The sequence below is a fragment of the Tauraco erythrolophus genome, chromosome 2, assembly GCF_009769465.1.
Source record: "Tauraco erythrolophus isolate bTauEry1 chromosome 2, bTauEry1.pri, whole genome shotgun sequence".
Lineage (NCBI taxonomy): Eukaryota > Metazoa > Chordata > Aves > Musophagiformes > Musophagidae > Tauraco > Tauraco erythrolophus.
The window spans coordinates 85,439,643-85,467,176 of NC_141466.1; the positions used below are offsets into that span (position 1 = coordinate 85,439,643).

Here is a 27,534-nt window from a genome sequence, read left to right on the forward strand (position 1 = left end):
CCCCTGCGTTCACTGGGTTTCCCCTCCGCATCTTCCCGGCACCCTGCAGGGGAAGAGGCCCTGGGCTGTGGCAAGAGCCCTGGCCCTCGGTACTGCACCCAGGCTGGAGGTTTGTTCCCTGTACTGTATCCCAGATCCCAATTTAATCCCCAGCCCCTGGAGACGTGGGGTGGCCAGACTGGGGCTCACGTGGGGTGTGCAGCGTGTCCTCACAGCCACTGGGAATGGCGTGGGCCCCTGGGGAGCTCCATGACACACAACCTTCCATGGCGTGCGGCTTCTCACGGGCCACAACAGGCTCAACTAACCAGCCCTCCTATTAAAAAAACTGTTATTTTGTTGGGGGTTCTCTGCTTTTACAGACGGTCTCGCACAGTTTTGCTCCAAAAACGCCCGTTTGTTCAGGAAACGCGAGTATGGTCGGACCAAAGCCGCGTAAGGGCGCTCACCGGGCCCTCCCCTCGCGTGCGGGCGGCGGCAACGCGCCGCGCTGCGCCGCCTTTGCAAACGGGGAGCGAATTAACCAGAAACACTGAAACCGCCCTAAAACTGGGGCTGGGGGTAGTTCTGGTCAAGATTCCCGCCCACCCCCTCACGGGGTGGCGGGCGGGGCGGCTCCGCGCAGGCACAGGCCGAGGCCCAGGTCTCTTCCCCTAAAGCCGCCCCGGGCCGCCATCCGCTCGACTTGGCCCGGCCCGGCCCGGCCCAACGCAGCTCCGCCCCAACCCGCCCCGTCCCGCCCCGTCCCGCCAGTCTCGCTCCTCGCCCGAGGGATCGATTGGTTGCGCCTCTGTTTCGAGGGCAGCTCGGGGAACTCGCGAGCGCCAGAAACGTCCCCCGGGTGTTCTGTGCGAGGGAGCGGTGCGAAAAAGCGCCTCACGCCCCGCCTTGCGCGGGCGCCGGGCGGCGCTCTGCCCCCTGGCGGGTCGCCGCGGTGAGGGGCGGTGAGGCGAAGGCGCAGCGGCCTGTCCCTAATGGAAACGTTGGGTGAAGCGCTAATTAATCGCGAGGCGTTGCTCGCCGGCAGCTAGTGAAGCCTTTCCTCAGGCGCCCGTGGAGCGGGCTGGGGTAACCTCCTACATGGACGCCGCTCCCAGAGGCCTTACATGAAACGGAGTCAGCAATGGCCTAAGCGCCTGCTGTGACGCGCAGGCCTGGCACCAGTCACTGCGCGTCACCGCGCACCGTGGCACCGGCCTCAGCAGCCGACAACTGGCCTTGGTGTGCCACTGCCCATGGGCCTCGTTCGCTTTGGTTCTGAGGTGCCTCAGGTGCTGGAAAAGGATCACGAGGTTTCACTGAAACACAGCCATCGCTCCTCGCAGCCTCGAAGGATGGCGTTGTAAAGCACAAGGAGGCCAGGGATGAGAAAGGCGGAAAACCAAACATCTCAGGTGAGGCCGCCACACCGCTGCCCTCGCAACGTGGTTGTCAAAACCTTTCAGCTGTCACCTGAGGGCTGTGAGGAAGGTTTATGCTAATTTACTCAGATACCAAGGGAAACTGCTCTGGCAAGGTGGTGATTTTCCCAGGATGGGGCTCCATCCCTCAGCACGCTCTCTGGGTGTGCTAACCCCTCAATTTCCCTAAGTACTGGGAATTTGACTACAGCATTTGTGGTAACAAAAGACTGTGTTCATGTTTTCTCCTGATCTTTTAATACAGTTTTACTCATTTGCAGACTTTAAAGTGTGGTTGTTCAAACAGCGCTCTTGCAAAACAAATGTCATGAGTTGACGTTAACTAATTCACACAGAAGCTTGATTGAAAAATTTAAAAGTAAAGGGTAGGTATCCCTATACTGGGCTCACCAGTGGGGGAAACGGGACACGGGGCAGTTGCCTGCTCTGGCTTCCAGTGCTGCACAGGCTCAGAAATGCTGCATCCCTGGTGACTCAGCTTCCTTTTCTTAAATCAGGGTTAGGGGCAGCAGATTCTTTGGAAAAAGGCTTGTACCCTGAGCAGCAATATGTCAAGAAAACAGTAACAATGAAGGGCTGTTCCTATGGATCCTGTATCCGCCAGCCTGAGCACGAGGTTGTGCACATGGTGTCTCTGCAAGGCTTGAGCCCTCTTCTGGAAGAAGATTTTCTCTCGCCTTGGATAGAGGCAGGATGCGCTGTGGGCACAGGGCACCGAGGCCTGACGCTCAGCCAGAGATGGCCTCTCCTGGCGTAACCCGCACAGGCCTGGGAGGGAGGAACAGGGGACGGGGGCAAACTCCCTCCCGCGGTGGGTCCGGGCCAGCAGAGCAGAGTCTCCCGTCCTTCCCCCGGGCTGCGGCGCCTCAGCGTCCGGCCCGCTCCCAGGTGGGGGGCCCCGCCGTCACCGGACAGGGCAGACTCGGGCGCCATTTCGGCGGGCCCCGACCCCCTCCCCTCCCCGCGCCGGGCGGCGGCAGAGGGCGCTGGCCGGGGGCCGAGGCGCGGCCCAGTGACCGGGAGGCGGCCGACAACCGCCGCCTTATCAGCGCGCCGCAGGCCGGCCCAGCCTCGGGCGGCCGCGGGTGCCCCGCTACCGGCCCATGGGCGGCGGCGGCGGCTCGGAGGCGCCTCCTCCTGCCGCACACCCAGCGCGGCGGGGACCGGCTGCAGCAGCAACGCCACCGCCGCCGCCTCCTCGGCTCCGCCGCGCCGGCCGCATGGCGGGCTACGCGCCGCGCCTGCCCTGGCTGCTGCCGCTGCTGCGGCGGGCGGCGCCGCCGCCCCCCTGGGCTGGGGCCGCCGGCCTCCGCGCCTCGCCGCGCCCGGCCGGCAGGTGCGGGACGTCCTCCTCCTCCTCCTCCTCCTCGCCGCCGCTGCTGCTGCCGCTGCCGGGAGCGCCGTGCTGCCGCCGCCGCCGCCTCCTCCTCCTCCTCCCACCCGTGGCGGCGGGCAGTGCCCCGCGCTCCTTGAGCGCCGCCGCGGGTGCGGAGCCGCCGGCGCCGCCGCGGGGGGCTGCCAGCGCCCCGGCGCGCTTCGAGGCTCGGAGGCTGCTGGCCCTGGCGCACCCCGAGCGCTGGAGACTGACAGGTACCGGCCGCAGCCCGGGGCTGCCGCGCCGGGGGCCGCTCTGGGGCTTCGTCGGAGCGGGGAGGGGGCGGCGGGGCGCCGCGGCCGCGCAGGGCTCCCCGAGCCCCGCCCGGAGGGTCTCCCGGAACCGAGGTGTGCGGCGGCGGGCCCGGGGCGCAGCCTGGGTGGGGGTCCCGCCCCGCCGACCAGCCGCCTGCCCACGGCGCGGGGCCTGGGGGACACAGCCCGCAGCGGCCTGAGGCCGGGCAGAGGAAAAGGTTCTATTTCCCTCCCGAACCGGCACATCTGGTAACATCAGAGACGACGTGAAATCACGGAATCGTAGAATGGTTAGGGTTGGAAGGGATCTCAAAGATCATCTAGTTCCAACGCAGCGAGCGTCTGATAGGTGTAAAAGGCTAAACCCATTCATTCTCCCCTCCGCCACTCCTTGCTATCTCTTAATTTGTTGTTGCTTTAAAGGGAAGGCAAAAGTTTTGGAAGTTACAGAACTGTGTTTTGCTAATAGCGTTGGTTAATGCCTCTCTGCATGTTAAATGCTGGCTTCACAACAGCCCACAATAAAGTCGGGCCTGAGACTGAATAGAACGAAGTTATAAGGGGAATCCTATGCTTTTTTAAAAAATGTGTTAGATAAATTGGAGTTCTGTCTCCTGTGAATTTGTTGTCTAGAACTTTTGTAACTCGCTTTGAGAATGGTTTATTTGTTTATTTTTAGTGTCTATACCGTGAAGTGAAACATCATGGTTGTTATACATTGTGCCCTTAACAGAGTGACATTATCTGCAGAGTATAAACAAACTTTTCTTCATGTTGCTTCTCATGGGGATAATAGTTGTTAGTAACAAAACAATATCAAATTATTATGTGGACGGCGTACATGCTATCATAGCAGTGTGAGGCCTGAAGGCCTTTGCAAAAATTTGAGTGGTTCCATGGAATGGGTAAATGGTGTTTGAGAAAAAAGAGGTGAGGTAGTTAGACTTGCATAAAGAGGTGGTTTTGAGAAATATGAAATACTTTCTGCATCGTTTTATTCATAGTGGATAGTTACTGAGCTTCATTACATGGCCATAGTGAATACTTGTTTTACACAGCTAATACTACTGTCTTGGGTGTGCAGAATAAAAGCAGGGGAAAATTGATGGGACAGGGGTGAATGGAGAAGGGTAAAGGTATAATGTTCAGTAAGGCTTTGATCTTATTCAGGGTTATTCTTCATTGGTTTATGAACTAGAAAGTAAAAAGCCCTTTGCCAGTAACTAGTGTTCAGTCTATGCAGATTTTGATGAAGAAGTATCTGATTGGATAGATCACTTACTGATTTTACAATGAAGTTCTTTGTTTTTCTCTTTGAAATTGAAACAAAAAAATAAATCAGTTATTTTAAGGATGGCTTTTAAGAGCCAAAGGCTCCTAACTAACTGAGAACTTAATTTAGTTCTCTTTATTGGGCACTTGCTGTGGCTTGTGTATCACAGTCAGGGTAGGGAATACTTGTTTGTAATTGTGTTTTAAAATAAGGCTAAATGTCCTTAATCTGTGCTGATGGTTCTATCTAAATTGACTATCACAGGTACTAAAAATCAGCTACATGCGGTTTTGTCTTTTGAGATAACAAAATGGCCTGAACTAAAGTTTAAAAAAAAAGGCCAACAAAAATAACATGACTTAATGATATCAAATCATGAGGATGGAAAAAATAATGCAAATGTAGTAACTGCTTTTCAAAGTTCTGTTGGTCTTGGTTCTGGTGAATTTATGTAAAATTTTTCTTCTTTATCGACACCCTACTTAAGGGAAAACTTGTTAAGTTTTAATGAAGTGGGAGGATGGAAAAGCTAACAAGGAAAATACTTTGGGTCATTATAGGGTGCAAGAATAATAAATACGGGTAAAATGCCTTGTAGGTGGTTGTAGGGAAATCACATCTGCTTATTGTGTCTAAAATGTATTAAAATATGTTGCATTTTGTTCCTGTTGCATCTTTGTACTAAAAAACTAGTCCTTAGAAACTCAGTATCTGTGTTTTTCGTGCATTCAAAGAGGAAGGCTAATGGTTTCACTGTGTGAAACAATGAACCTAAGGTAAAAACCATTTAATTTCCCCTTCAAGTCCATATAAATGGTAAGCAAATGCTGTGGGATCTATTCAGAGGCTTTACAGGTGCAGTTTTGTTTGCAAGAAAGCTGAGCTCTTGTAGATCTTTTACATTTTATATAACCAGTAGTTGGTAACACAGGTGTATTTACTTTTTCTGTGATTCCACATGGCATGGGTCGTGGTATTCTGCTCATTGCAGTTGTGCATTGAAATTCAGGGTGGCAGAGGATGAAGTAGTTGCAGTGACGACAGGGGAGGCCTGGGGAACAGAGAATGATTTGTGAGGAAGTTGAGCAAGACTAGTTTCACCCATCTTGGTGTGATGGAGAAATGGTGTCAGCTGAGGAGTTGGAGGCACAGGGGTGAAGGTGAACCTGCTTCGGTTGTGACTGGCTCCAGAAGAGTTGGTCGCATCTCGTTTTATGCAGGACCTCTTCGCCATCCGCTGGCTCAGGAAGAAGCAGTGAGCTTTGGCCAGGAGTTGCAGTGCGGCTGGCATGCAGCTCCTGCTGCAATACTCTCCTCGCAGAAGGAGATTCTGGCCCTCCAGAGGCTGTTACACATGAAAATAAATGTGCCAAATATCTTCCTGCTCAAAAAAAAAAAAAAAATTGGTGTATTATGTTCCATGTTTCATCTCTCATTACTTCTAGAGTTGGGTAGAGCAGCGAATACATTTTAAACAGGACGTGTGTTAAATTTTGCTGTTCCTATTAACAGTGGTAAAAAGATGGCTAGAAAGTATGTTGGGAATTCACTGTTAGTGGTTCAGTTTTGTGCGGTGAAATTAGGACTTTGTAAATTTTGTCGTACCTCACAGGTTTAACAAAGGAGGGAAGTAATTTCAGGATTTATTTGGTTGATTGTGTGCAGTCAGGTCAGGTAAACCGGTGTCTCCAGTTAAATTCAGTTCCCAAGGAAGAGGACAAGGCTATTATTGAAATTATTAAATCCTGCTGTGTGTGAGGCCACAAAAATGCCTTTTCAAAATGATCCCTTTTATTTCCTCCTGCCTCCTTGTTTCTGCCTGTGAGAATCTGTTTGTTGCACTTTATCCAAACCACACTAGAAGAAAACAATAGTTCCATTGAATTGTAAAGTAAGCACAAGGAACTCTGAAACTTTTAATCCAATAGCAAAGGGTGTCCTTTCTCTGTACAACACTTCCTGCACACTGAGTCAAAGTAAGGTTTGTTTTGTACACGGGTCTTCTTCAGACATGTGCAGGAAATGTTGTTTCATAAGTTTTATTTTAGAGTTTTGGACACAATTTGTAATAACTGTTTTCCTATAGGTTAAAATTTGCGTGAAATCAGAAGAGCACTGTGTTATTCATCATCTGATTTTTCTGTACTTTAACACCAGGTGATGAACTTTCTTGTCCTTGAATGAGAAATACTGGATTGCTGTAGATTTATCTTTTGTAGTTTCTAATAAGGAATAAATGCCTATAAAAAAATTCTTAAAGAAAGACAATTAAAAAAAATGAAATGTTGTACCTAAGACTACCTGAATTCTTTGTAATGCAGTTCAGAAACTATTTTAATAATTCATTTGATTAGGGATGATTGGGGTATCAAGCAACTTGGATATTTTGCACAAGATGCAGATAGAAATGTAGAACACATCAGCTGTGAGTATTGTTACTAGAAACTCACGCTTTTGGTAATTATACTTGTACAAGCTGACATTTTTTGTGTCAAGTACTTGAGTAGGAATATCTTTGAAAACTTCGGTTATTTTAGGAAATTAAATTGGGCGGATAATATATATTTAGTTTGTAGTAACATTTAAATGGTTTAATTTTGAAACTTTTGTGCTTCCAAGCTTTGTAGCATGACTTTGAACATCAGCAGGCAATCCACACGCTGTTAAGGATATGCTTTTCCCCCTCCATTTAAAAATTAATTAAAAGTCAGATAAGTGGCATCTCTCTGAAAAATCAGTTTTCATACACCCATTCCAACCTTGACAGTGGGTCAAATTAATGCTGTAGCGTGCATAATGGGGGTTTACAGGCACTAGGATATCCATCTCTTTGGAAGCTGGATTGAATCACAATCTTGTCAATCTTGCTGTTCCTGTGCTGTCACCCAGTAGGTGGTGAATTTCTGGCCAAAATTTGGGTTCATCTCTCAAGTCCACGTATATGGCTGCTGGTTTTTTTTTACTGTATTTAGTTACTGTAAAGTGGTTCTACTCATCTGAAAGCAACTCATCAACCACACCTAACTTGAATTTTCTGAAGGCAATTCTTGTGGTTTTAAAATCTTAATTCCTATATGTATACAGGGGTAACTTACTGATTATTTTTTCATGTGCAGTGTGAAATCAAATTTTATTGTCTGCCCCCCCCCCCCCCCCCCCCCCCCCCAGTTTTTCTTCTGATTTTGTCGATGTTTGGTGTGAAACTTAGAAAAGGTCCAGGCAGCCTTGTACCTTTATCATAAAAAGTTTACGTTCTGTTGTTAGTTGGTGAGGGTTCCTTATTTTAAGTTGTTGGTGAATAAAGTTGGTGTTAATGAAGCTACTTAGGTAAGACATTGCAGAAGGGGTAGCTGCTGACCACTGTGGTCAGTTAGATGCTTACAACTTAATTTCTCTGTGGAATGTTTTTGCCGCACCATTTGTGTAAATTGTGAAGATAGAGGAATAATAGCTAGATTGGTCTGACATAAAGACTGATTTCTACACAAGATGAACAAGTTAAATGCCTTAATTTTAAACACATGGTAAAAGAAGAACCTGTACTCTCTCCTGCAAACCTAGGGTTATTTTATTACTTTCCAGCATTTGGTGATTAGAAACTTAGCTGATTTTTATGGCTGAGGAAAATCAATACAATGAGAAAATACAATAGAAATTTTAAAATACTTTGTATTTGAAACGAATTCTGCTTTTTACGTATCTCCAACTGAACTCTGAGTGTGTGATTAATGGTTTATGTTATTTTAACGTGTTGTGATAAAAATACAGAAATTACTACTGTTTTCTTACTTTTCTGTGTGAGCTCTTTACTTCTGCTCTGTCTGAACTATGGACTGGTGCCTTGTCCTGAAAGAGTAGTCCAGGGAAGCTGTTGAAAACATTCAGGGGATTCTAGCCTGGCTATATGAGCCATTCTTTTATTGTGGGTTTTGACAGGATAATAAGCTTTTAGAAATAAAAATTATAGCATTCCCCTTCACCCCATCCCGAATTGCTTTTACATTTTGTGTGTGGGTGATGAGTTCTCCAAATATTTTCCACAATGGCAAAAAAATGTGGAAAAGAAAAATTTCAATGGGTTCTTAAACAGTCCTGTTTGTGACAAGCTATTTTTGGGTGTTGTAAAAAGACTAGCTTGAGGTACTCTTTGTGTTGATAATAAAAAATTCCAAAATAGAGATACCATCATTCTTAAGAAAAAGTGAAGATACTTGCTTACAGTTGGAGTCAATCCTCTGTCTTCACTTTTGAGCGAAGAGGTTTTGCACAGCTCTGCATAGGCCTTCCATCAGGCTGTGTGCCTTGCTACCTATTCCTCCTTCTCTTCTGTGCAAAGTGGAAGTTTTACTTGTTCTTCCCTTTCTTGGGCTTTCTCAAATCACGGTGTTCTGCTCTGCCTGTGAGGACACTTCTGTTGTTAAGCATCTCCTCTGGCAAACCCTCTATAGCCTACTCTGCAAAGACTCCTTGATATTTTGTTTGCTCCTTAGCAAAGGACTCCTGACAGGTCTGTCCTGTTTAATCATAGGAGCCTCACTGAGGAGCTACCAAGGATGATTTCTGTCAATCCTGAGCACCTCATAACTCAAAGAGCAGGCTTTCTTCAAGGTGATAGACTTCTTCCGTAAGTTGATGTTGTAAATGTTCTGAGCATGAGGGATGCTGCCAGCTGTTACTCTGATGCTTGCTCCTCTGCTGGTATCTCCCTGTGCACTCCAAATCCTGGAGACTGGTCTTGTTCTTGAGCTATTGTCTCAAAGGTGGTGTTTGGCTCTCTTGTTTAATTCTGTCCCACAGCAATTTTCCACAACTGTTAATTTCTCCAAACTGTTGTATAATCCTGGTCAGTCAGATGACCCACAGTATGCCAAGCCTTTTCATGAGCTGTCTTGAAGACGTTTTCACAGTAAGTTGTGCAACTGTATTGTTATTGTACCAAAGAAAAGAGTCTTTGCCATTTGAAAATCTGAACTGCTCTTTCATGCTTAAGAAAATAACAGAAGAAAAGAAAAAAAAAAAACCGGTAGATTCAATAACCACATCAAATTGTCTATAGAATACTCCTATAAACATCTTCTAAAAACTGTGATCATCACTGGAAATAGTAACTTGCAAGATTCAGTATATTGACAATACCTGCCCATTAAGTCAACTCCTCTCAAAAAGCTAGCAGCTTTCCAAAACGCACCAGGAGTGCAGTGTACAACCGTGCCGTCAGACATGAACTGTACGTTTTTTTTGTGAGCACAGTATTACAGTTGTTCTTGATAATGTAAGGAGGATGATTCTAGAAGGTTCTTCATGCATAATAATAGGTGCAGTCCAGATATCATGTATGAATTTACTTTAACACAGAAAGAAAACCAAACTAGTCATACCTACGGTAGAGCTATACAGAACATCCTTAAGTTCTTACAGTGTACTCTGGAAGAAGATTCTGTCTTGAAATAAATATTTGCAGAACTGACTCTTTGTAGGATTGATACCAGTCCATCAACCTCCCTGCATTAATCCAAAACGAATTCCTTGTGGGCCAGGGTTCACCAAGTGGAAATGGACTTTACCTAACATCTAAATATAAAATTTATCAATGCATCTTTTTCCCATAAAAGAATAACTGAAGACTCTGATCCCTGTGCATGTGCATGATAGAATGCAGTAGACTGACTTTATTACTCCAAATGCCCGTGTGGAAATTCAGTGTTAAGCTACAAAGGCCACTGTGTGTTAGAAAAAAACTGCACAGGTAACTGGGAAGGGACAGATATTCTTGGTTACTGATAGAAGGGTACTTCTCACAAATGCCAAGCCTGCTTTTTGACCTGTCAGCCCTGATCTTCAAATGAAACCAGTAAAATACTTAAAAGATTCTGGGAGGTAATATTCATAACCTTACTGAGGAGTGAAAACTAGATAGTGTCCTGTTGCTGTGTTACCATGAACTGCCAAACATCATCATTACCTCATTTTTCTGTCATTCATCCCTGGTTGGTTTCCAATAGCTCTGCCTAGTTATTACTTGTAAACTTCCTGGTTTATCAGCTGGTAACCAATTCCTTGCTCCCAAATACATCTACTATGAAAAGAAGTTGGAGATATGCTGTCAAGAAGCAAGCGCACATTAGCCTTAACAGGGAGCACATTGATCTTAATAGTGATAAAGACATCGCTTTGTGCAGCAATCTGGATTTCTGTGCAAGTAGACAAGCAAAATGTTTGCCTGACATTTCCAAGAGGACTGCTCAGCTACTGCTGGAGCCACCTCGCCTTGTCTTTGCTTCTGTTGCCACTTCGATATAGCCCTGGTTTTGTAAGTTTCACTGATCTGCTTCATGTTTTCTTCATTTTTATCTCATAGCCTACAAAACACATTTACTCTAAAAAAAAAAGAAATAAAGCTTCCAAAATAGACTCTCTTGTTGGATGTAATCCAACATTATTGGGTTATAACATAAGCTATGTGAAACTAGTACTATAAAGTTTACTCTGACTTTTTTTTCTGTCAGTAACAACCTTCAGGATCACTGAAGTGTCTGCATGTCTGGCTGCTGAACACCTTGTACTCCTCCCTTTAGCCAGTTATCACAGCGGCAGCTCTTTGAATGAGGAGATAGAGTGAGTGTTTGCTGATTCCTCTTTCTTCAATTAGTCAACAGTTTTAAACAAGAAAAAGAGCAACAGCGTGGCATCTGTGCGATTTTCTAGTTGTTCTGCTGGTATAATGAAAGTGAGAGTTTCAATTAGGGAACCTTATTTTGTGTGTGATTTGTGATTAAATTAATGAAGACAGGTATATTGCTTAAGGGGATAATTAAAAGGGACATCTGGATTGTATAAAATTTCATCTTTAGGACTGTGTTGTTCCAGTATATTATTGACACTTTGTCTAATGTTTAAGTAGTTCAGTAGTCTTCAGTTTGTTTTATGTACTGGTGTTTGCTTTTGGTTCAGTTAAGGCTGTTGGAAGTAATTACAGTGAAACCCATGCTAGTTTGAATGAAGAAGAGCTGAAGGTAAATCCAAGCCAGGAAGGCTGTACCACTAAACAGAGACATATGGGATTTTTAGCCATACATTCTTCTTCCTTCAGTAACTATTTATATATGCAGTTCATATGTCCAGTTCCATCCATAACTGAGAAATTGTCTGCACTAGTGGAGACTGAGCTGTCACGCAGCACTGTACTTACAAGCAATGCTTTTGACTGCCATCTCCAGCTGCCTTACAGAGCAGCTTTACCTGACAGGAGATGATGGCCTGGCTTCAATTGGATTTTTCCCTTCTGCTTCATAGCTTGAATACACCAATGCAGCCAGCCTGTTAATAAGGTCACTCATTTGTACGAAGTTTTAGCTGGTAAATTACATGCTTATCAGATGTGCCTATGGCATGGTTCACATAACTTGCAGCAGGAAGTCTTTGCCTTTCTGCTCTGGCTTCTTATAGTTTCTAGAGCTTCAGGTTGAAGATCTGAGTCCTTTATCTTTCACATACTTGCTGGCCTGAGTGTAACACAACAGAAAGATAACAAACAAATCTTGAATAAGAACCGCGGGCTGCAGGTTGGATGCAACAGCAAGGATCATAAAGCTTGTTTGGGCAGTGTGTGGAGCTCTCCCAGGGCTGCTCTGGGCACTGCAGTGAAGGTGCAGAGAAGCATTTGCTTCAGGTGATGGCAGGTATGCGTTTTTTGTAACTGGAATTCTTCATCGTAAATGCGCAGCTGTATTTACACTTCAAGTAAAAACTGAAACAAAGCTTTCTGTGTGGAGGTGGTAAGAGGCATCAAACAACCTGTGACAGGTGTTGGAAATATTGCTTACAGCAGTGTGCTGCTGGGAGGCTCTCTGCTGTCTTCAGAGAAGCAATACAAGAAGCTCAGCAACTTCAGGATTTTCAGTACAGTGTCTTTTTGCCTTTAAAGGCATTATCTGCTCGTAGTTTTGTAGCAACCTTGTGAATGGTTGCTTTAAGTGTGGGGTTGGCTGTTGGAAAATTATGCTGTATAAATGGCATTTTTGTTGTGGTTCAGTGGTTTTCATATCGAGTTTGTTCAGTTTTCAATTAAGATGTTTTTTTTTCCTAGCTCTCAGCCTTCTAAGCTTGGCTTGCCTTTTCAGAATCAAGCTGTGTTCTTGGCTCAAGAAATTTCTTTGCAGATTAAAGTTCAAAAGGCTAAGTCTTCCTCTAGCATGATTTTCGTGCCGTCTGTGATACAGTGTCAAACCGAGTTACCCAGGTTGTTCCACAAGTGATCTTGCAAATGGAATTCAAGAGCTCTGCTTAGCAGCAGATGTACTTCTAATTCAAACTTATGCTATTTTTCTTTTAGACCAAGAATAGCAAAGAGTAAACCAAACCATATTTATATAAATTTTGCTAGTTAAGAGTGAATCAAATGCTTTTTTGTTGTTGATTTCCCTCCAATAAAATTGCATGTTTTAGACGGTTCTCAGATCAGATTTTTACTTCAGTCCTTTGCTGTCTCAGAAATAGACAATTGGAAGCTTTAATACAGTAACAAGCATGAACAATAAAACCCAAACCAAACTAGAGTTGAAGGATTGTGTGTGAGATACAGAAAATTTGGTAACTGTTAATGCTCTCTAAGGCTGATATCTGTGAAAAGTTCATCTTGTGGGATGGTGGTATGGAAGGTTAGACAAGAGAAGCAACTCCAGGACTGTGATTGTATACAGAGGCCCTCAAGATCTTAAAATGTCCCTTCCATAAGTTAATCTGTACAGTGACTTAAAGATATCCTGTTCAGACCTGAGTCTAGAAGAAGGCTGATCATTTAATACTGACACTTGCAAGTTTAATAGAAATTCCAAGTGAAAAATTATTTCATATGTACTATTGATGATCTTACAAATTCAGAATAATTTTCCTTTCCTTTTCCTTGTTGATTTGCAGCTGCTGTTGGCTTTCTGACAGTTTCCAGCGTCATTACCATGTCAGCCCCCTTCTTTCTGGGGAAAGTTATTGACATTATTTATACAAATCCCAGTGAAGACTTCACTGTCAGCCTGACCAGCCTGTGTGCCTTGCTGAGTGGAATCTTTTTATGTGGTGCTGCTGCTAATGCTACTCGTGTCTACCTCATGCAGACTGCAGGTAAAACCAGAAGCAAAAAGTGGTGCTGGGAGTCATCCTTTTTCACAGAGTCGGGATATCTAATGATCTGATATAAATTCTTGGCATTGGCTGAGAGATCCTCTTGGAATCAGTAGCTTTTTTTACCAGATCAAAGGTAAACTAATAGTGCAAAGATAAGTACACTGGAGTAATTGTTCATTTTTATTTACTGTTACATGACATCTTAAAGCTCACTCTATTCCGATGTATTAAAACTCTGTAATGTGACTTGTTCAGTGCTGCATAATCCTGTGATTTTTTATATTATCGGTGTCTGTGTAAAGGCTTGCATGCCGTGCTTGACTGACTTCTGTTTCTGACAGGACAAAGAATTGTGAAGCGTTTGAGAACAACTATGTTCTCCTCTATCCTGAAGCAAGAAACCGCTTTCTTTGACAAGACCAGAACAGGAGAGCTGATAAACCGTTTATCTTCAGATACAGCCCTCTTGGGGCGTTCAGTGACTGAAAACCTTTCAGATGGGCTCAGGGCAGGAGCGCAAGCATCTGTGGGGGTTGGAATGATGGTATGGTGGTCTCTTCCCTGCTTATGGCTTCTTGTAGTTTCAAATTTGTTTCAGTTCTGTGAGGTAATGTGTGAATGTGATTCAGTCCAGAAACTGTTGTGTATTCTTGAATACAAGTGTATTTCACTGGTTATCTACAATAACTTTTATGTACTACATTGCAATAGAGGATGTGCCTGCAGCCACTTGATGTTTACTGAAAAGCCAAAATACAGAGGATGAGGGTTTGAAATGAGCTACTCTTGCTGCCCAGATTTATCAAGTAAAGTACAGGAGGCAAATAGCTTAACTCTATTCTTACTGAAGATATTAAAATCAGTGATAACTTTCCCATGGTTGTAGGTAAAATAGGGAAGGGCCTGATGTAAAAGTCATTGAAGTGGGTTGATTCTGGCTGAGACCTAGTGAAAAAAGGCAGCACTGAATATCAAATTACTGCTGAGGATTTTTACAAGTGTTAGTCTTTCTGCTTTAGTCTGTCAGTAAAGAACATGTTTAGGTAGGAAGCATGTTAATGAAGGCTTCAGTGCAGTGCATCAGTTAATATTCCTTGGTGGTCAGTTGGTTTACATAAAAATCTAACTTCCCTTGATGTTTAACGTGGCATTAGTTTTGTTAGGTTTATCTGAGAAAAGATACGTTGGTGGCAATTATCTTAAATGAAAGTGTGATAATTTCTGCTGTCTACCTGGAGTTAAAAACAGATAGCAAAAAGTCTCCTCGTAAAAAATACATTCCAAGACTGATGTTGTTAGAAACTGTTACGAGTTTGCATTGTGAAGCTTTAAAGCTTTGATACTTTGTCACTGATAAGAATTACGGCTTTTTGTATTTGTCTAAGCAAATAGAGTCTAAGGCTTTCTCTTACTGGAGGTTAACTGGAATAACTGTATATAAGGCATCCTGCTTAAAAATGCTGCCATGATGCAGTATTCAAAGGTGAACTATAAAAGCTTGCCCAGAAAGAAGATATTATTATGAAGTAATTATAAAGTCTGTCCATTAAGTAAATTTAGACTTTTTCTGGAAAGCTTACTGTGTTGAATACAGAAAGCAAGATGAAGTGAAAACGCATTAGATCTAATTTCAAGTAATCTTATTAAAAGATTCTATTTAGGAGCTTTGATGATTATTGTTGTTACGAGTGATAAAGTTTTGCAACAGTAAATGAAATCCATTATTCCAGGTTATGAGCATTCGTGGGAGTTAAGGAGCACTGGTGACTCCATCTGTTCCTTGGTTACCCAGAAGTACTGTATGATATTTCTCTAGTCAAACTTTCTGTATTACACCATCTATTTAAAAGTTGTGAAAGTGCTTTAGAAACTATATAATAGCTTATGTCTTTCAGCATCCCCAAGAGATTTCCTGGTAGGTCTGTTTACTGGCAGGTTAAGATACTCGGCTAAGACCACACAGTGAACCAGTGAGAAAGCTAGAAATGAAATCCAGACCCCTTTGCTTCTAATCTTTTGACTGCAGGATACACTCCTCAAATGCTGTGGAGGAATGGACATTTTGCCTGGAAGAAATTAAACATGATAAATGAAAGCATGGCAGCACTAAATTACAGTCCTGCTAGTTTTAGAAAACTCTAGCAAGTGAGGTTGCACTTCAGTACCCCAGTGGGCTATTTTTAATCTGCATGCTAACTCCTGACACATACCTTTTTCTTTTAGTTTTTTGTGTCTCCTAGCCTTGCTGCATTTGTTCTGAGTGTTGTGCCACCCTTGGCTGTCGTGGCTGTGATTTATGGAAGATACTTGCGAAAACTTACTAAAATGACTCAAGATTCTCTTGCAGAAGCAACACAGGTAATATTTTAACAGACACTTTCTAGTTAACTTCAAAGTTGCTTTAGTGTATTGAGGTTAATATCTCTCAAGTTACAGATCTTCCGAAGATAATTGTACTGTTCATTGCCCTAAGCCATACTGAGCCTGTAGCTTTGCGCCTGAACAGTATGAAAGGTAAACTTCAGTAACACTTACTCGTAGATCTCAAAAACAACCATGCTTTGTAAAAAGCTGTCCATAGCAATGTAATGTGGAGGTACCAGGCCTTGAGAATTTGGAGATGTAGGAAAGGATAAGGAGATTAGGATTTAGCTGTGTGAGAGCATAAAAAAATCAACCTGTGAAGTCAGGTGTAATTTGGTACCTGGGTTTGAAAAACACTTTTCTTGGGCTATGGTTATGAGTTTGAAGCCATTAGAAGCATCTTAGGTGGATCTGTCTTTTAAGAAAACTTTGCTAGCAAGTCCTTCTCTGGAATGAGTCCTTGATGTTTGACCTTATTGTCAGCTCTGTAATGTTTATGAGGCTTGGTGTTTTTTAAACTTTTTTGGGCATCTCAGCACATACCCAGATACTTGAGTGGAAAGTAGAGGAAGCAGTTGTTTCTAAATAGGCTGTTGTGGAGTTCATTGTGTTTGCAAACTGCACTGAAATATTGCAAAACACTATCAGAGAAATAGTAGTGACAATGACCTTTTTCTTACAGACCAAGAGTGGGAAAACATCATTAAAATGCATAGAAATACAGTTAGGAAGGACCTAGTTAAAATAGCCACAGTTGTCAGCTGTTTTAAACTTGTGACATCCTATGTAGGACTTCTGCAAATTGACTGTGCAGAAGGAAGATTAGCCCTTTTCTGTTTATCTTCTTCATCCTGTGTTGAAGGGAAGCTCATGCCTTTGTAAACCAGGTGTGGGACTTCACATGAACAAGCAATTTTAGTGTTCCATTCGTATTTTCATGTTCAATGGGGGATGGTGAGAGGAGAATTATATTTTTATATTGTATTTTTATTCACAAAAGGAGACCCCTTTTTTTTTAAGACCATCACAGTGTCTGTTAACAACTTAGTCTAAATTGTTTATACTTGAGGTAATTTTAGAATTTATACTTTGCTGTTTAAAAGTTAAAATAAAATACTGAGTTGAAATGGGACATTAGCAGTTGAGATAAATTAATTCCCAGTGTTGCTTTGATCAAATGAGTGGAATTGTTTCAGGACATAACTGCAGGCTTTCTTGCATGCTTTAGTGTGGAGCAGAATAGTCTTTATTTATTCCCTCCCCATGTTGTTATTGCAAGTTATTATGATTAGTAATTTTCTTATATATGTTGTTCACATCAAATTAAGGTATTTTTTTAACCCTACTTTCATATTTTTCTTTCTCTGCTAGCACTTAAGGCAATCTTGAAGTTCTTTTTTAAACTACTCGCACATGCGGTTTACTTTTAACTTAAGAGAATAAAAAAAAAAAGAAAAGGGGAGTGGGTAGGAGGAGGAGAGCATGAGGAATTTTCCAGTAGTATCCAAAGGAATGTATTTGGAGATTAGTGTAGTGATACTGGTTTAACTTTCAAATGTTCTGTAATACGAACGTTCCAAATTGTGTGTCTGTGTGTATTTGTTTTGTTCTTTGCTTTAATGTAGTTAGCTGAAGAGCGTATTGGAAACATTAGAACAGTTCGAGCTTTTGGGCAAGAAATGGCTGAAATGGAGAAGTATACAAATAAAGTTGATTACGTGCTACAACTGGCTAAAAAAGAGGCGCTAGCTCGGGCAGGCTTCTTTGGAGCAGTAAGTATGTTTTGATGAAAATAAACCAACCACATGATGCCAAGTGTCAGTTATTTTAAAATTCATGAGGATGCTTATAAATCTGCAAATAAATGAACTGAGTGTAAATTGAACCTACATGAAACTGTGGGAAGACTGGACTTAAATCAGCCTAAATTGCTGCGAAACCGCACGTCAAGATACAGCGCTATGATAAAGCCAGTTTAAGCCTCTATTTCTGCCCCACACCTTATAGCTTGGTACTATTTATCTGAGCCCATACCTTCTGTTCAGGGAACTAAACCAGCGGAAACCTTCCCCTACCTTTAGCGTTTTATAGGTTTGGCTTCCTGATGAGATGATCATCAATGCAGAGGAAGCAGGGGAGTGCCCAGTTCAGGGAGGGAGAGTGGGATTGAATTTTTCTGTAACAGCTTGCAGTGAGTTTGCTTAATAGTATTCTGGAATTGCAACATAAGTGCAGACTATCAATTCTTCTCCTTTAACGATGGTTGAGAATAATGTTTGGTGTTCCCTTCCATCTTGGTGGGGGGGGCGGGGAGGGGAAGACAAGAAAGAGTTGCTTGCTTTTTGAGTGCTTGTTGGATAGCGCAGTGCAGTGGCACTGGGTGTCTGGCTGGCTGTTGGCTTGGTTTGCTTTCAAATTGGTTTTGTTCAAATTTAACTCAGTCCTCTAAAAATCTAGATAGCCACAGTATGGGAATTCTTTTATTACAAGGAAATTTCTGAAACAACATTTTAGAGGATGAAATTTAAGATATATCTGACAAAATCTGCCTTTTCCTCTTTTTCCTTAGACTGGCCTTTCTGGAAACTTAATTGTCCTCTCAGTCTTGTACAAAGGAGGATTACTAATGGGCAGTGCCTACATGACAGTTGGTGAACTCTCATCTTTCCTAATGTATGCTTTCTGGGTTGGAATAAGCATTGGAGGTATGGAATGAGAAATTAGATTTTCTTCACTTCAAAGCATTACAGTCAGTCTGGGGGTGGGAGGGAAGAAGCTTTTAAAAGATCTGGCTTTCTTAAAAAGTCTCTTCCAAATGATCTTCCCAAGAAATTGCACATAAATTTTTTTCTGAAGAGTTAATGAAAGTAATAATTTATAACTTAATATAAGCCTTCCATTTTCCCAAAGGAGTACAGAGGTTATTTTTTGTAATGTGTGTATGTGACATACATATTACTTTGATTTCCTTTGGGTCTAAGTTGAGATACTTGGTATATTGTGTAAAGAAATAATACTAGTATTATATCTTTTACAAAATATGCGGATCTGTGTTAAACATACTCTATTTTAACAGCTGTAATAAAATTAGCTGTAATTCAGTATAGAATGTCTTGACCTGGAAGAGTAAACAAAGTGCTGGCAGAGCACTGCTAACCTTTTGTTTTTCCTTACTGACCGACTGCTCCTTGAAGCTCAGACTTCTTAATCTACTGGGCCAGAAACAAACTGTTCATCATTTTGACAGAGCAGTCTTCACTATTGCATGCAGGCAAAAATGAAGATAAGGTACTTTGAGGTTTGGCAACCGATTGGGAGATGTCTTTAAAATGAGTCTGTTACTTCTGATAGACCAGCAGGGCAATGCAGCTCGTCTGTACTCATCTTTTCTAAGACTAAGCCTGGTATCGTGGGGAGCACAAAGATGTGCCTGAGGGCAAAATTCACAAAACCTGCTTCCTTGAATATCAAAATTCCAGAGGCACCCATTCCAACTACCAAAACCCTTTCTTCCCTGTTTAAATCATCAAAGTTTGGTCAACAGACAGATACCTGGCACTTAGAAAAGATTGGGCAATTTAGTGTTAAATAAATGAAAAAAAAAAAGGCTAGAAGCCCTGATAAAATGTAATTGAATTAACTTTTATTTGCTATAAAACCATCTTTTTTTGATTCTACTGAAGATTATTGAAGAATATAGTTCTGCACAGAGCTCATTCTCATGGGGGCTCTGAAGCTTGCCACAAGAGGCCTGCCTTCCTTGACATCTACAAGCATATAAATCTTCAAAGTGCTAAGTCTGCTTCCTATACGTCATCATCAATACGTAGAAGAGTTCATGCAATGAACTGTGAAGTTCACTGCATAACTTGGGACTCTGCTGCTTTTTGTTGTAACAGTTTGCTGTGTTTTCTACCAAACACTGAACACAGGTTATGAAAATTAAAAATGTTTTCTGATTTGTGTTTGCTGTCCATATTACATAATGCTTTTTTAATGAGTGATCGTGCATTTGCAAACCTCAGTGTCTCAATTTCAAGGCACTCTGTGAGGCTCATGCCTTCTTCCCTGGTGCCCCGCTCTAGAATGTAGGTGCTTCGGCTCTTTTTTTCTAAGCAGACGGCTTCTCACCTTGTCTTGCAAACTTTCAGATAGTCTTCAGTAACGGCGTGATGAAATGCTCTGTCTACACTTATCGACTCATGATCTTGTGCTGGGGTTGTTGCTCTGCAAGAATAAACCAGTAAACCTATTTTAATACACCTTGGGTTTTCTGCCCTCCTGACATCACTCTTAATGCTATAGGTATTTTAAGGTGGAAATGGTTTATTCTGTTGGAATTCAGAGATTTTGAAATTGGCTATTCTATTTTGAAAGACACACAAAAAATGAAGAAATAAGACATTTCATATTTATGGTTCTAGCTTGGTTTCTGTGTTTTTCATCTGGAAAGCTCATCAGACAAGCCAGCTTCAAGATGATTCACACAGATGCCAAGAGCTGAGATCCAGTACTATACGCAGGCCTTGTCCTTAGCTTTTGCTTTCTCCAGTAATGTTTGAAGCACACTGACCTGGGAGACGTGTTTCTTGATGTTGTCCATTCTTGACAGAGCTTCTCAAGCATCAGTTCAGCCTTAGGTTTTGTTCCCTCACTCCCCTATGGCTGACTCAGCCAGGCTCCACTGTAGTAGTACAACCCTGTCTGACAAAGAAGGGCATTCAGAGTGCTCCGTTCTACTGAATGATTTCAAAAATACAGGTGGTTGCATGCAAGGCTTTTTCTCTAAAATTAGATGCTGTTCTTCCTGGCAGATGAATGAAAAAGAGTTGCTTAGAGTATATGCAACCTTAAGTGCGTTAACATTTTCTTATGTTTTCTTCAGGATGATTTGTTTTACAGACATAAATAAAAACGGTGAATAAGGGTTATTGGTAGCTCTCAAGCGAGACTAGATAGGATTTAAATCAACATGTTTGATAGTGTGTTGGTGCAAAAGATCCCCTACATATCGGATACTTCAATGCTAGTGATGAAAAGTACAATGCAGATTTTATGTCTCCTATCTGTTGGAGAGACAATACGGCAGGGCACAGGCAGTCCAGGAGGTTCCTGGAATGCGTGGACGACAATTTCCTCCTGCAGGTGATAGAGGAGCCGACAAGGAGGGGTGCCATGCTCGACCTTGTGCTCCTCAACAGGGAGGGACTGGTGGGCGATGTGAAACTTAAGGACAGCCTTGGCTGCAGTGACCACGACACGGTGGAGTTCAAGATCCACGGGGCAGCAAGGAAACTATACAGCAAGCTCTGTGCCCTAGACTTCAAGAAGGCAGACTTCGGCCTCTTCAAGGACCTGATGGGCAAAGTGCCGTGGGAGGCGGCCCTGGAGGGACGAGGGGCCCAGGAAAGTTGGTCCACGTTCAAGGAGCACCTCCTCCAAGCTCAGCAGAGGTGCATCCCGATGAAGAACAAGTCGGGCAAAAAGACCAGGAAGCCCGCGTGGATGAGCAAGGAGCTCCTGGACCAATTGAAAATGAAGAGGATAGCCTATAGAGGGTGGAAGCAGAGACAGATAGCCTGGGAGGAATACAGAGAAGCTGTACGAGTGACCAGGGATCAGGTGAGGAAGGCTAAAGCCCTGAAGGAATTGAATTTGGCAAGGGATATAAAAAGCAATAAGAAAAGCTTCTATAGGTATGTAGGGGACAAAAGGAAGTCCAAGGAGAATGTAGGCCCCCTCCGGAAGGATAATGGTGCTCTGGTTACCGGCGACATAGAGAAGGCTGAGTTACTCAATGACTTTTTTGCCTCAGTCTTCACTGATAAAGCCTCTTGTCTTACCACCCAAGTTGTGGAAAGAACTAGCAGGGACTGTGAGGATGAACCACCGCCCACTGTACTTGAAGAGCAGGTTCGGGAACATCTGAGGAACTTGAAAGTGCACAAGTCCATGGGACCTGATGAGATCCATCCGCGGGTCCTGAAGGAACTGGCGGATGAAGTTGCCAAGCCACTGGCCATTGTATTTGAGAAGTCGTGGCGGTCTGGCGAGGTCCCCGATGACTGGAAGAGAGGGAACATAACCCCCATCTTTAAAAAAGGGAACAAGGAGGACCTGGGCAACTACAGGCCGGTCAGCCTCACCTCTGTGCCTGGCAAGGTCATGGAGCAGATTCTCCTGGGAACCATGCTAAGGCACATGGAGAGCAAGGAGGTGGTGGGTGACAGCCAACATGGCTTCACCAAAGGCAGATCGTGCCTGACCAACTTGGTGGCCTTTTATGATGGGGTGACAGCATTGGTGGACAAGGGTCGACCAATGGATATCATCTACCTGGACTTGTGCAAAGCTTTTGACACTGTCCTGCACGACATTCTTCCCTCTAAACTAGAGAGGCATGGATTTGATGGATGGACCACTCGGTGGATAAGGAATTGGCTCAATGGCCGCACTCAGAGAGTAGTGGTCAACGGCTCGATGTCCAAGTGGAGACCGGTCACGAGAGGGGTCCGTGTTGGGCCCGGCCCTCTTCAACATCTTTGTCGGTGACGTGGACAGTGGCATGGAGTGCACCCTCAGCAAGTTCGCCGATGACACCAAGCTGTGTGGTGCCGTCGACACGCTGGAAGGAAGGGATGCCATCCAGAGGGACCTCGACAGGCTGGAGAGGTGGGCCCGTGCCAACCTCATGAAGTTCAACCAGGCCAAGTGGAAGGTCCTACATCTGGGTCATGGCAATCCCAGGCACAAATACAGACTGGGCAGAGAATGGATCGAGAGCAGCCCTGAGGAGAAAGACTTGGGAGTACTGGTGGACGAGAAGCTCAATATGAGCCGGCAATGTGCTCTTGCGGCCCAGAAGGCCAGCCGCATCTTGGGCTGCATCAAGAGGAGCGTGGCCAGCAGGTCGAGAGAGGTGATTCTTCCCCTCTACTCTGCCCTCGTGAGACCTCACCTGGAGTACTGCGTCCAGTTCTGGAGCCCCCAACACAAGAAGGACATGGACCAGCTGGAGAGGGTCCAGAGGAGGGCCACGAAGATGATAAGAGGGCTGGAGCACCTTTCCTATGAGGACAGGCTGAAAGAGTTGGGGCTGTTCATCCTGGAGAAGAGGAGGCTCCGGGGTGACCTTATAGCGGTCTTCCAGTACCTCAAGGGGGCCTGCAAGAAAGATGGGGAGAGGCTGTTCAGGAGGGCCTGTTGTGATAGGACAAGGGGTAATGGTTTTAAAATAGAGGGAGGTAGATTCAGGTTGGATATTAGGAAAAAATTTTTTAACATGAGAGTTGTAGAACACTGAAACAGGTTGCCCAGAGAGGTGGTGGATGCTCCATCCCTGGAGACATTCAAGGCCAGGTTGGACAAGGCCCTGAGCAACCTGATCTAGTTGGAGATATCCCTGTTTGTTGCAGGGGGGTTGGACTAGATGACCTTTGAAGGTCCCTTCCAGCCCTAACAATTCTATGATTCTATGTCTTCCATTCCATATGGATACATAACACTGTTCTGCTTTTTGTTTAGGTCTAAGTTCCTTTTATTCTGAGCTGATGAAAGGACTAGGTGCTGGTGGACGTCTATGGGAACTTATTGAAAGGAAGCCCCAACTTCCGTTTAATGGTGAGTCCTTGGTTTGTTACTGTTCATAGGTTGATTTTTCTCTTACTGGTCACCAGTACTGCAGAAGGATGTGTGGAATACTTAAAGGTAGTACCGACTTACATTCTTTTGAAAGAAACTAGATACAGTGGTAATTCTTCTAATTTTTCCTAACTATGAAACAGATGATGGAAATTTCCTTTAATCAGAAATTTTAGAAGCTGAAAATTTGGTGGATTATTTTTCATTTTTTCTTTTATTCAGAATATGCTTTTAAATATATTACTTTGAATGTTACGTGACTGAAGACATGCTCATTTCTGGCTTCTCAAAGTATTTCTTCGATGTCATCACCGCTTTATCTTGGATCAGCTTTAGAGCAAAAAGAGTGAAAGGAAGAAAAAAGGAGGGGATGGAGGAGCTCTGAGATGGCTGTACCTGATTTCTACCAAAAGGTTTACCATGCTCATCTCTAATAGCTAAGGAATTAGCAGTCTTGAAAAGAGAAGCTTTCAAAACCAGATGTTTTTCATTGAGTATCTCAAGTTTAAAAGGTTCATATTGATCCAGTGAAAACAGTTCCTTGGTAAGACATGCTGATTTGAAATCTAACTTGCAAGCACAGACAGTTTGAAGCCTTGCAGCAGCGCATGCCAAACTGAATTTTTGAGTTCTTCTGCCATGGGAATGGGGGACTGAGGCAGGACTGGGGAATGAAAGGAAGGGAAGGGGTGGAGCTGAGTTGAGGAATCCTGCTTCTTGGGAGAGTGTGGATGTGCAGGTGCAGCAGGTGTTGCTTTTGGAATGATTTGTACCCCTCTCCTCACAGTAGCTCTACCCACATTTCTCCCTTCTTTAGAGGGGCAAGGAGCCACTTCAGCACATGGCTTACCTAAGTCACCTATGGGTAAGGGAGCTATGGGCCTTTTGCTGCATGAGCAGCCTGCTGTACTAGGCAGTCTCCTCGTTCTAAGGATATGAACAAGGAAGTTTTCTTGAAGAGGAGGCAATGTCCTTGATTAATCACATTTGACATTGGTAGAAGTGTGAGAAGAAACAAACAATTTTTGTGGCAAATTAGTCATTTGCATCTGAATTCTTTTCATGGTCTGCTTTAGGCCTAAAGATAGGTTTGTGAGCCTGAAATCACATCTGTTTTTGTCAGTATGGTTATAGAAGAATGTGCTCACCTTTAAGAAGTGTTAGATTTTTGTGGAAGCTTGCTGATGTAGTAGTCAAATTCCAAAAAGAAGATATGCAAACTTCATCTATAAATCTGCCTTTTAAATACATATGTAAATATAGTAACATTTAAACAAATAAAAAATATTAATACACATAAAACAAATATTTAATTATTAAAATAGTATAATTATTTTAGAATATTTAATAATACTGCAATATAGTAAATAAAAATATATTGCCGGCAACACCTTATTTACAGCTTTATTGTTCAGAAGCTAGACAATGCCTTCCAGTACTGAGTATATTTTGTATAAACAGCATTTGCCAGTATCCATCAAGGTAGTTCAGTGAGCTGCTTGTAGAAGACACTTTGTGTGAATTGCTGTTTTATTTAATCAGCTGCATCCCACTTTAGCAAAAGTCGTACATAAGCTTTCACCTGCTCTGTGTGTTGTTAAGAAATGCAATGTAGCACAGTCCAGGTGAGCTGTCAACACTAGTTTCTCTCCGAGTTTTAGATGGTCTTCTAATTTGGAAACTTTGTAAGGGCTTCTCTAAGAGGAAGAGTCAGAAAAGAACATCCAACAGATCTAACAGATTTTTTTTGAGTGAGCTCTGGCTTTAGGGAATCATAGAACATCAGGTTGGAAGGGACCTCAAGGATCATGGAATCATAGCATCATCTGGCCCAACCCTTCTCGGCATAAGCACGGTCTAGGCAAGATGGCCCAGCACCTTGTCCAGCTGAACCTTAGAAGTGTCCAGTGTTGGGGAATTCACCACTTCCCTGTGGAGATTATTCCAATCGCTCATTGTTGTTCTCATTGTGAAAAATTTTCCTGGTGTCCAATTGGAATCTCCCCAGGAGTAACTTGGACCCAAAATCCCTTATCTTTTCCATGTGACTCCTTATAAAAAGGGAGTCTCCATCTTCTTTGTAGCCACCCTTTAAATACTGGAACACGGTGACAAGGTCTCCCCTAAGCTTTCTTTTCTCAAGATTGAACAAACCCAGTTCTCTCAGCCTTTCCTCATATGGCAGGCTTCCCAGTCCTTTGATTATCTTTGTGACTCTTCTCTGGATCCTCTCCAGCCTGTCCACAGCTTTTTTTGTACAGTGGGGACTAAAACTGGGCACAGTATTCCAGGTGTGGCCTGACGAGCACTGAGTGGAGTGGGATAATGACTTCTTTCTCTCTGCTGGTGATGCCTTTGTTGATGCAACTCAAATGTTGGCTTGGTTTGCCACAGCAGCACAGAAAGAATGGATTTTCATCTTCTGAGATGATTGCTATGGAGGGGTTCTTTTGAAATGCCGTGCTTCAAATTTCTGTTCTGCTTCTGTCTCCCTGCACTGGAATTTCTCAAGTTCTTAATCTGATGGACACCAAGTCCCAGTTTGGCCTCTGCCTCATTTCTCTTCACAGTTGCAAGCCTGTCTGTAGGATGCTTTTCAGTGTGCATACATTTGGGCAGTGAAAAGTAACATTGTCTCCAGTGGATGGAGGCAGACTTGGAATAGCAGCCATTTGTCCTAAAGGTAACCACCAACTGACCAATGAAGGTATAGCTACACGCTGTTTAGCAATGAAGCTGACTTAAACTTCCTGCCATGACATCCAGTGCCACACTGCAGTTTCCTGTGCCCTTTGTAGACCTAGTGCAACTGTTGGATTCGTCATCGTTTGGATGGGATTTTTTTATTTTATTTTTTTTTAAACCTGGGTTATTTCAGTGGTCTTCATCTTTACAGGGCAGAGTAGGCAGTAGTAATGCGGCAGAAGTTGTCTTTCCCACTGCAGGTATTGAATTGTTTAGTCACACCAATAGTGACATCCAGAAAAAAATCTTTATTTTATAGACGGAACGTAAATCGGACAAAGTTTTAGACATCGTCGCATAGGCTCACAGAAAGCTTCTTTTAAGTTTCCTTTCAGTACAAACTAAATACATAGCAAAGGGTATAAACCTTTGTCTCAAAACCCAATTATAGTTGATTTCTGGCTCATCAGACGACAAAGCCAAGAGACTATTTCTCTACTGTCCAAACCCACCTGAAACATCTACTTTCTTGGCTACTTAGGTTTTATTTTCACAGAACTCTATCTCAAGAACAAATTATAATGTCAGTCTTCCCTGTATCTAGAATCCAATCAAGAAGCAAGCACAATCCTGTATATAGCTTTTAGATATTTTTACAGTAATATGTAGAGGAAGGATTTGTACTACCAGACTTCCTGTATTGCAGTAGATTTCAGTGTTTCAGGCCATGGAATAGACTGTGCAATAACTGAAACTGAGAATAAAGATGTGATTACTTGTTGCTTTGGTAATAGTAAGGATTATGCTGCTAGCACAGGATTTAGCAAATACATTTCTATTCCCAGGGGGAGGTTTACAGACCATTGTGCTTTTACCTGACAAACAAGCTACAATGTGTGTGTCCATGGATTAAAGTCAAGGAAAGAGTCTGAAATTGCCTTTGCCATTTCTATGCTACTACCATCAAACTGAAAACCTGGAGAATAGGAGGAAATACAGAAAAACAGAAAAGTGAAAAAAAAAAAATTTGCTCTAGGAACAGCAGGACTAGTGAAATCTTGATCGGTATTGATGAGTGTCTGTATTTCCTATCTACAGTTACTGTTTAAACAAACATGGGCATGTGCTGCCATGTGCTGTGGCTACTTGGGGGTTACTTGTGTGCTGCGTCTGAAAAGAATGAAGAGTTTTGAGTTGCATGTCTTAAGCATGAACAAACACTACTCGAGTGTTGCTCTGGTGCTTCCAGTTTTCACAAAACGGGTAGGAACTTCGCCAGTGAGACTGTCCTTCGGGAATGCAGCACCACTGTCCAATTAGTTTGTTTTGTATGGATTTGTGTCCCTGGGATTTAACAGGGTTTGAAGAAATTCTGTTTCCGTCTTACCTATTAATAAGCTT

At 43.2% G+C, this 27,534-nt stretch overlaps 1 protein-coding gene across 2 annotated transcripts in view; it reads left to right on the forward strand.

The window, feature by feature from the left end:
- Positions 1-2,635: 2,635 nt before the first annotated feature.
- Positions 2,636-27,534, forward strand: part of ABCB10 (ATP binding cassette subfamily B member 10) — a 30,913-nt gene continuing 6,014 nt past the window's right edge. Inside the window, exons 1-7 of one of the 2 annotated variants that reach the window (XM_086631562.1) lie at positions 2,636-3,011; positions 13,240-13,440; positions 13,785-13,987; positions 15,667-15,801; positions 17,433-17,579; positions 18,377-18,512; positions 23,332-23,427. In XM_086631562.1, the coding sequence (XP_086487688.1) occupies positions 2,642-3,011; positions 13,240-13,440; positions 13,785-13,987; positions 15,667-15,801; positions 17,433-17,579; positions 18,377-18,512; positions 23,332-23,427 (1,288 nt within the window). In that variant the 5' untranslated portion in view covers positions 2,636-2,641. Of the gene's footprint in view, positions 3,012-9,207; positions 9,230-13,239; positions 13,441-13,784; positions 13,988-15,666; positions 15,802-17,432; positions 17,580-18,376; positions 18,513-23,331; positions 23,428-27,534 lie in introns of those variants that run through there. The other variant, XM_086631561.1, reaches the window with a different exon arrangement.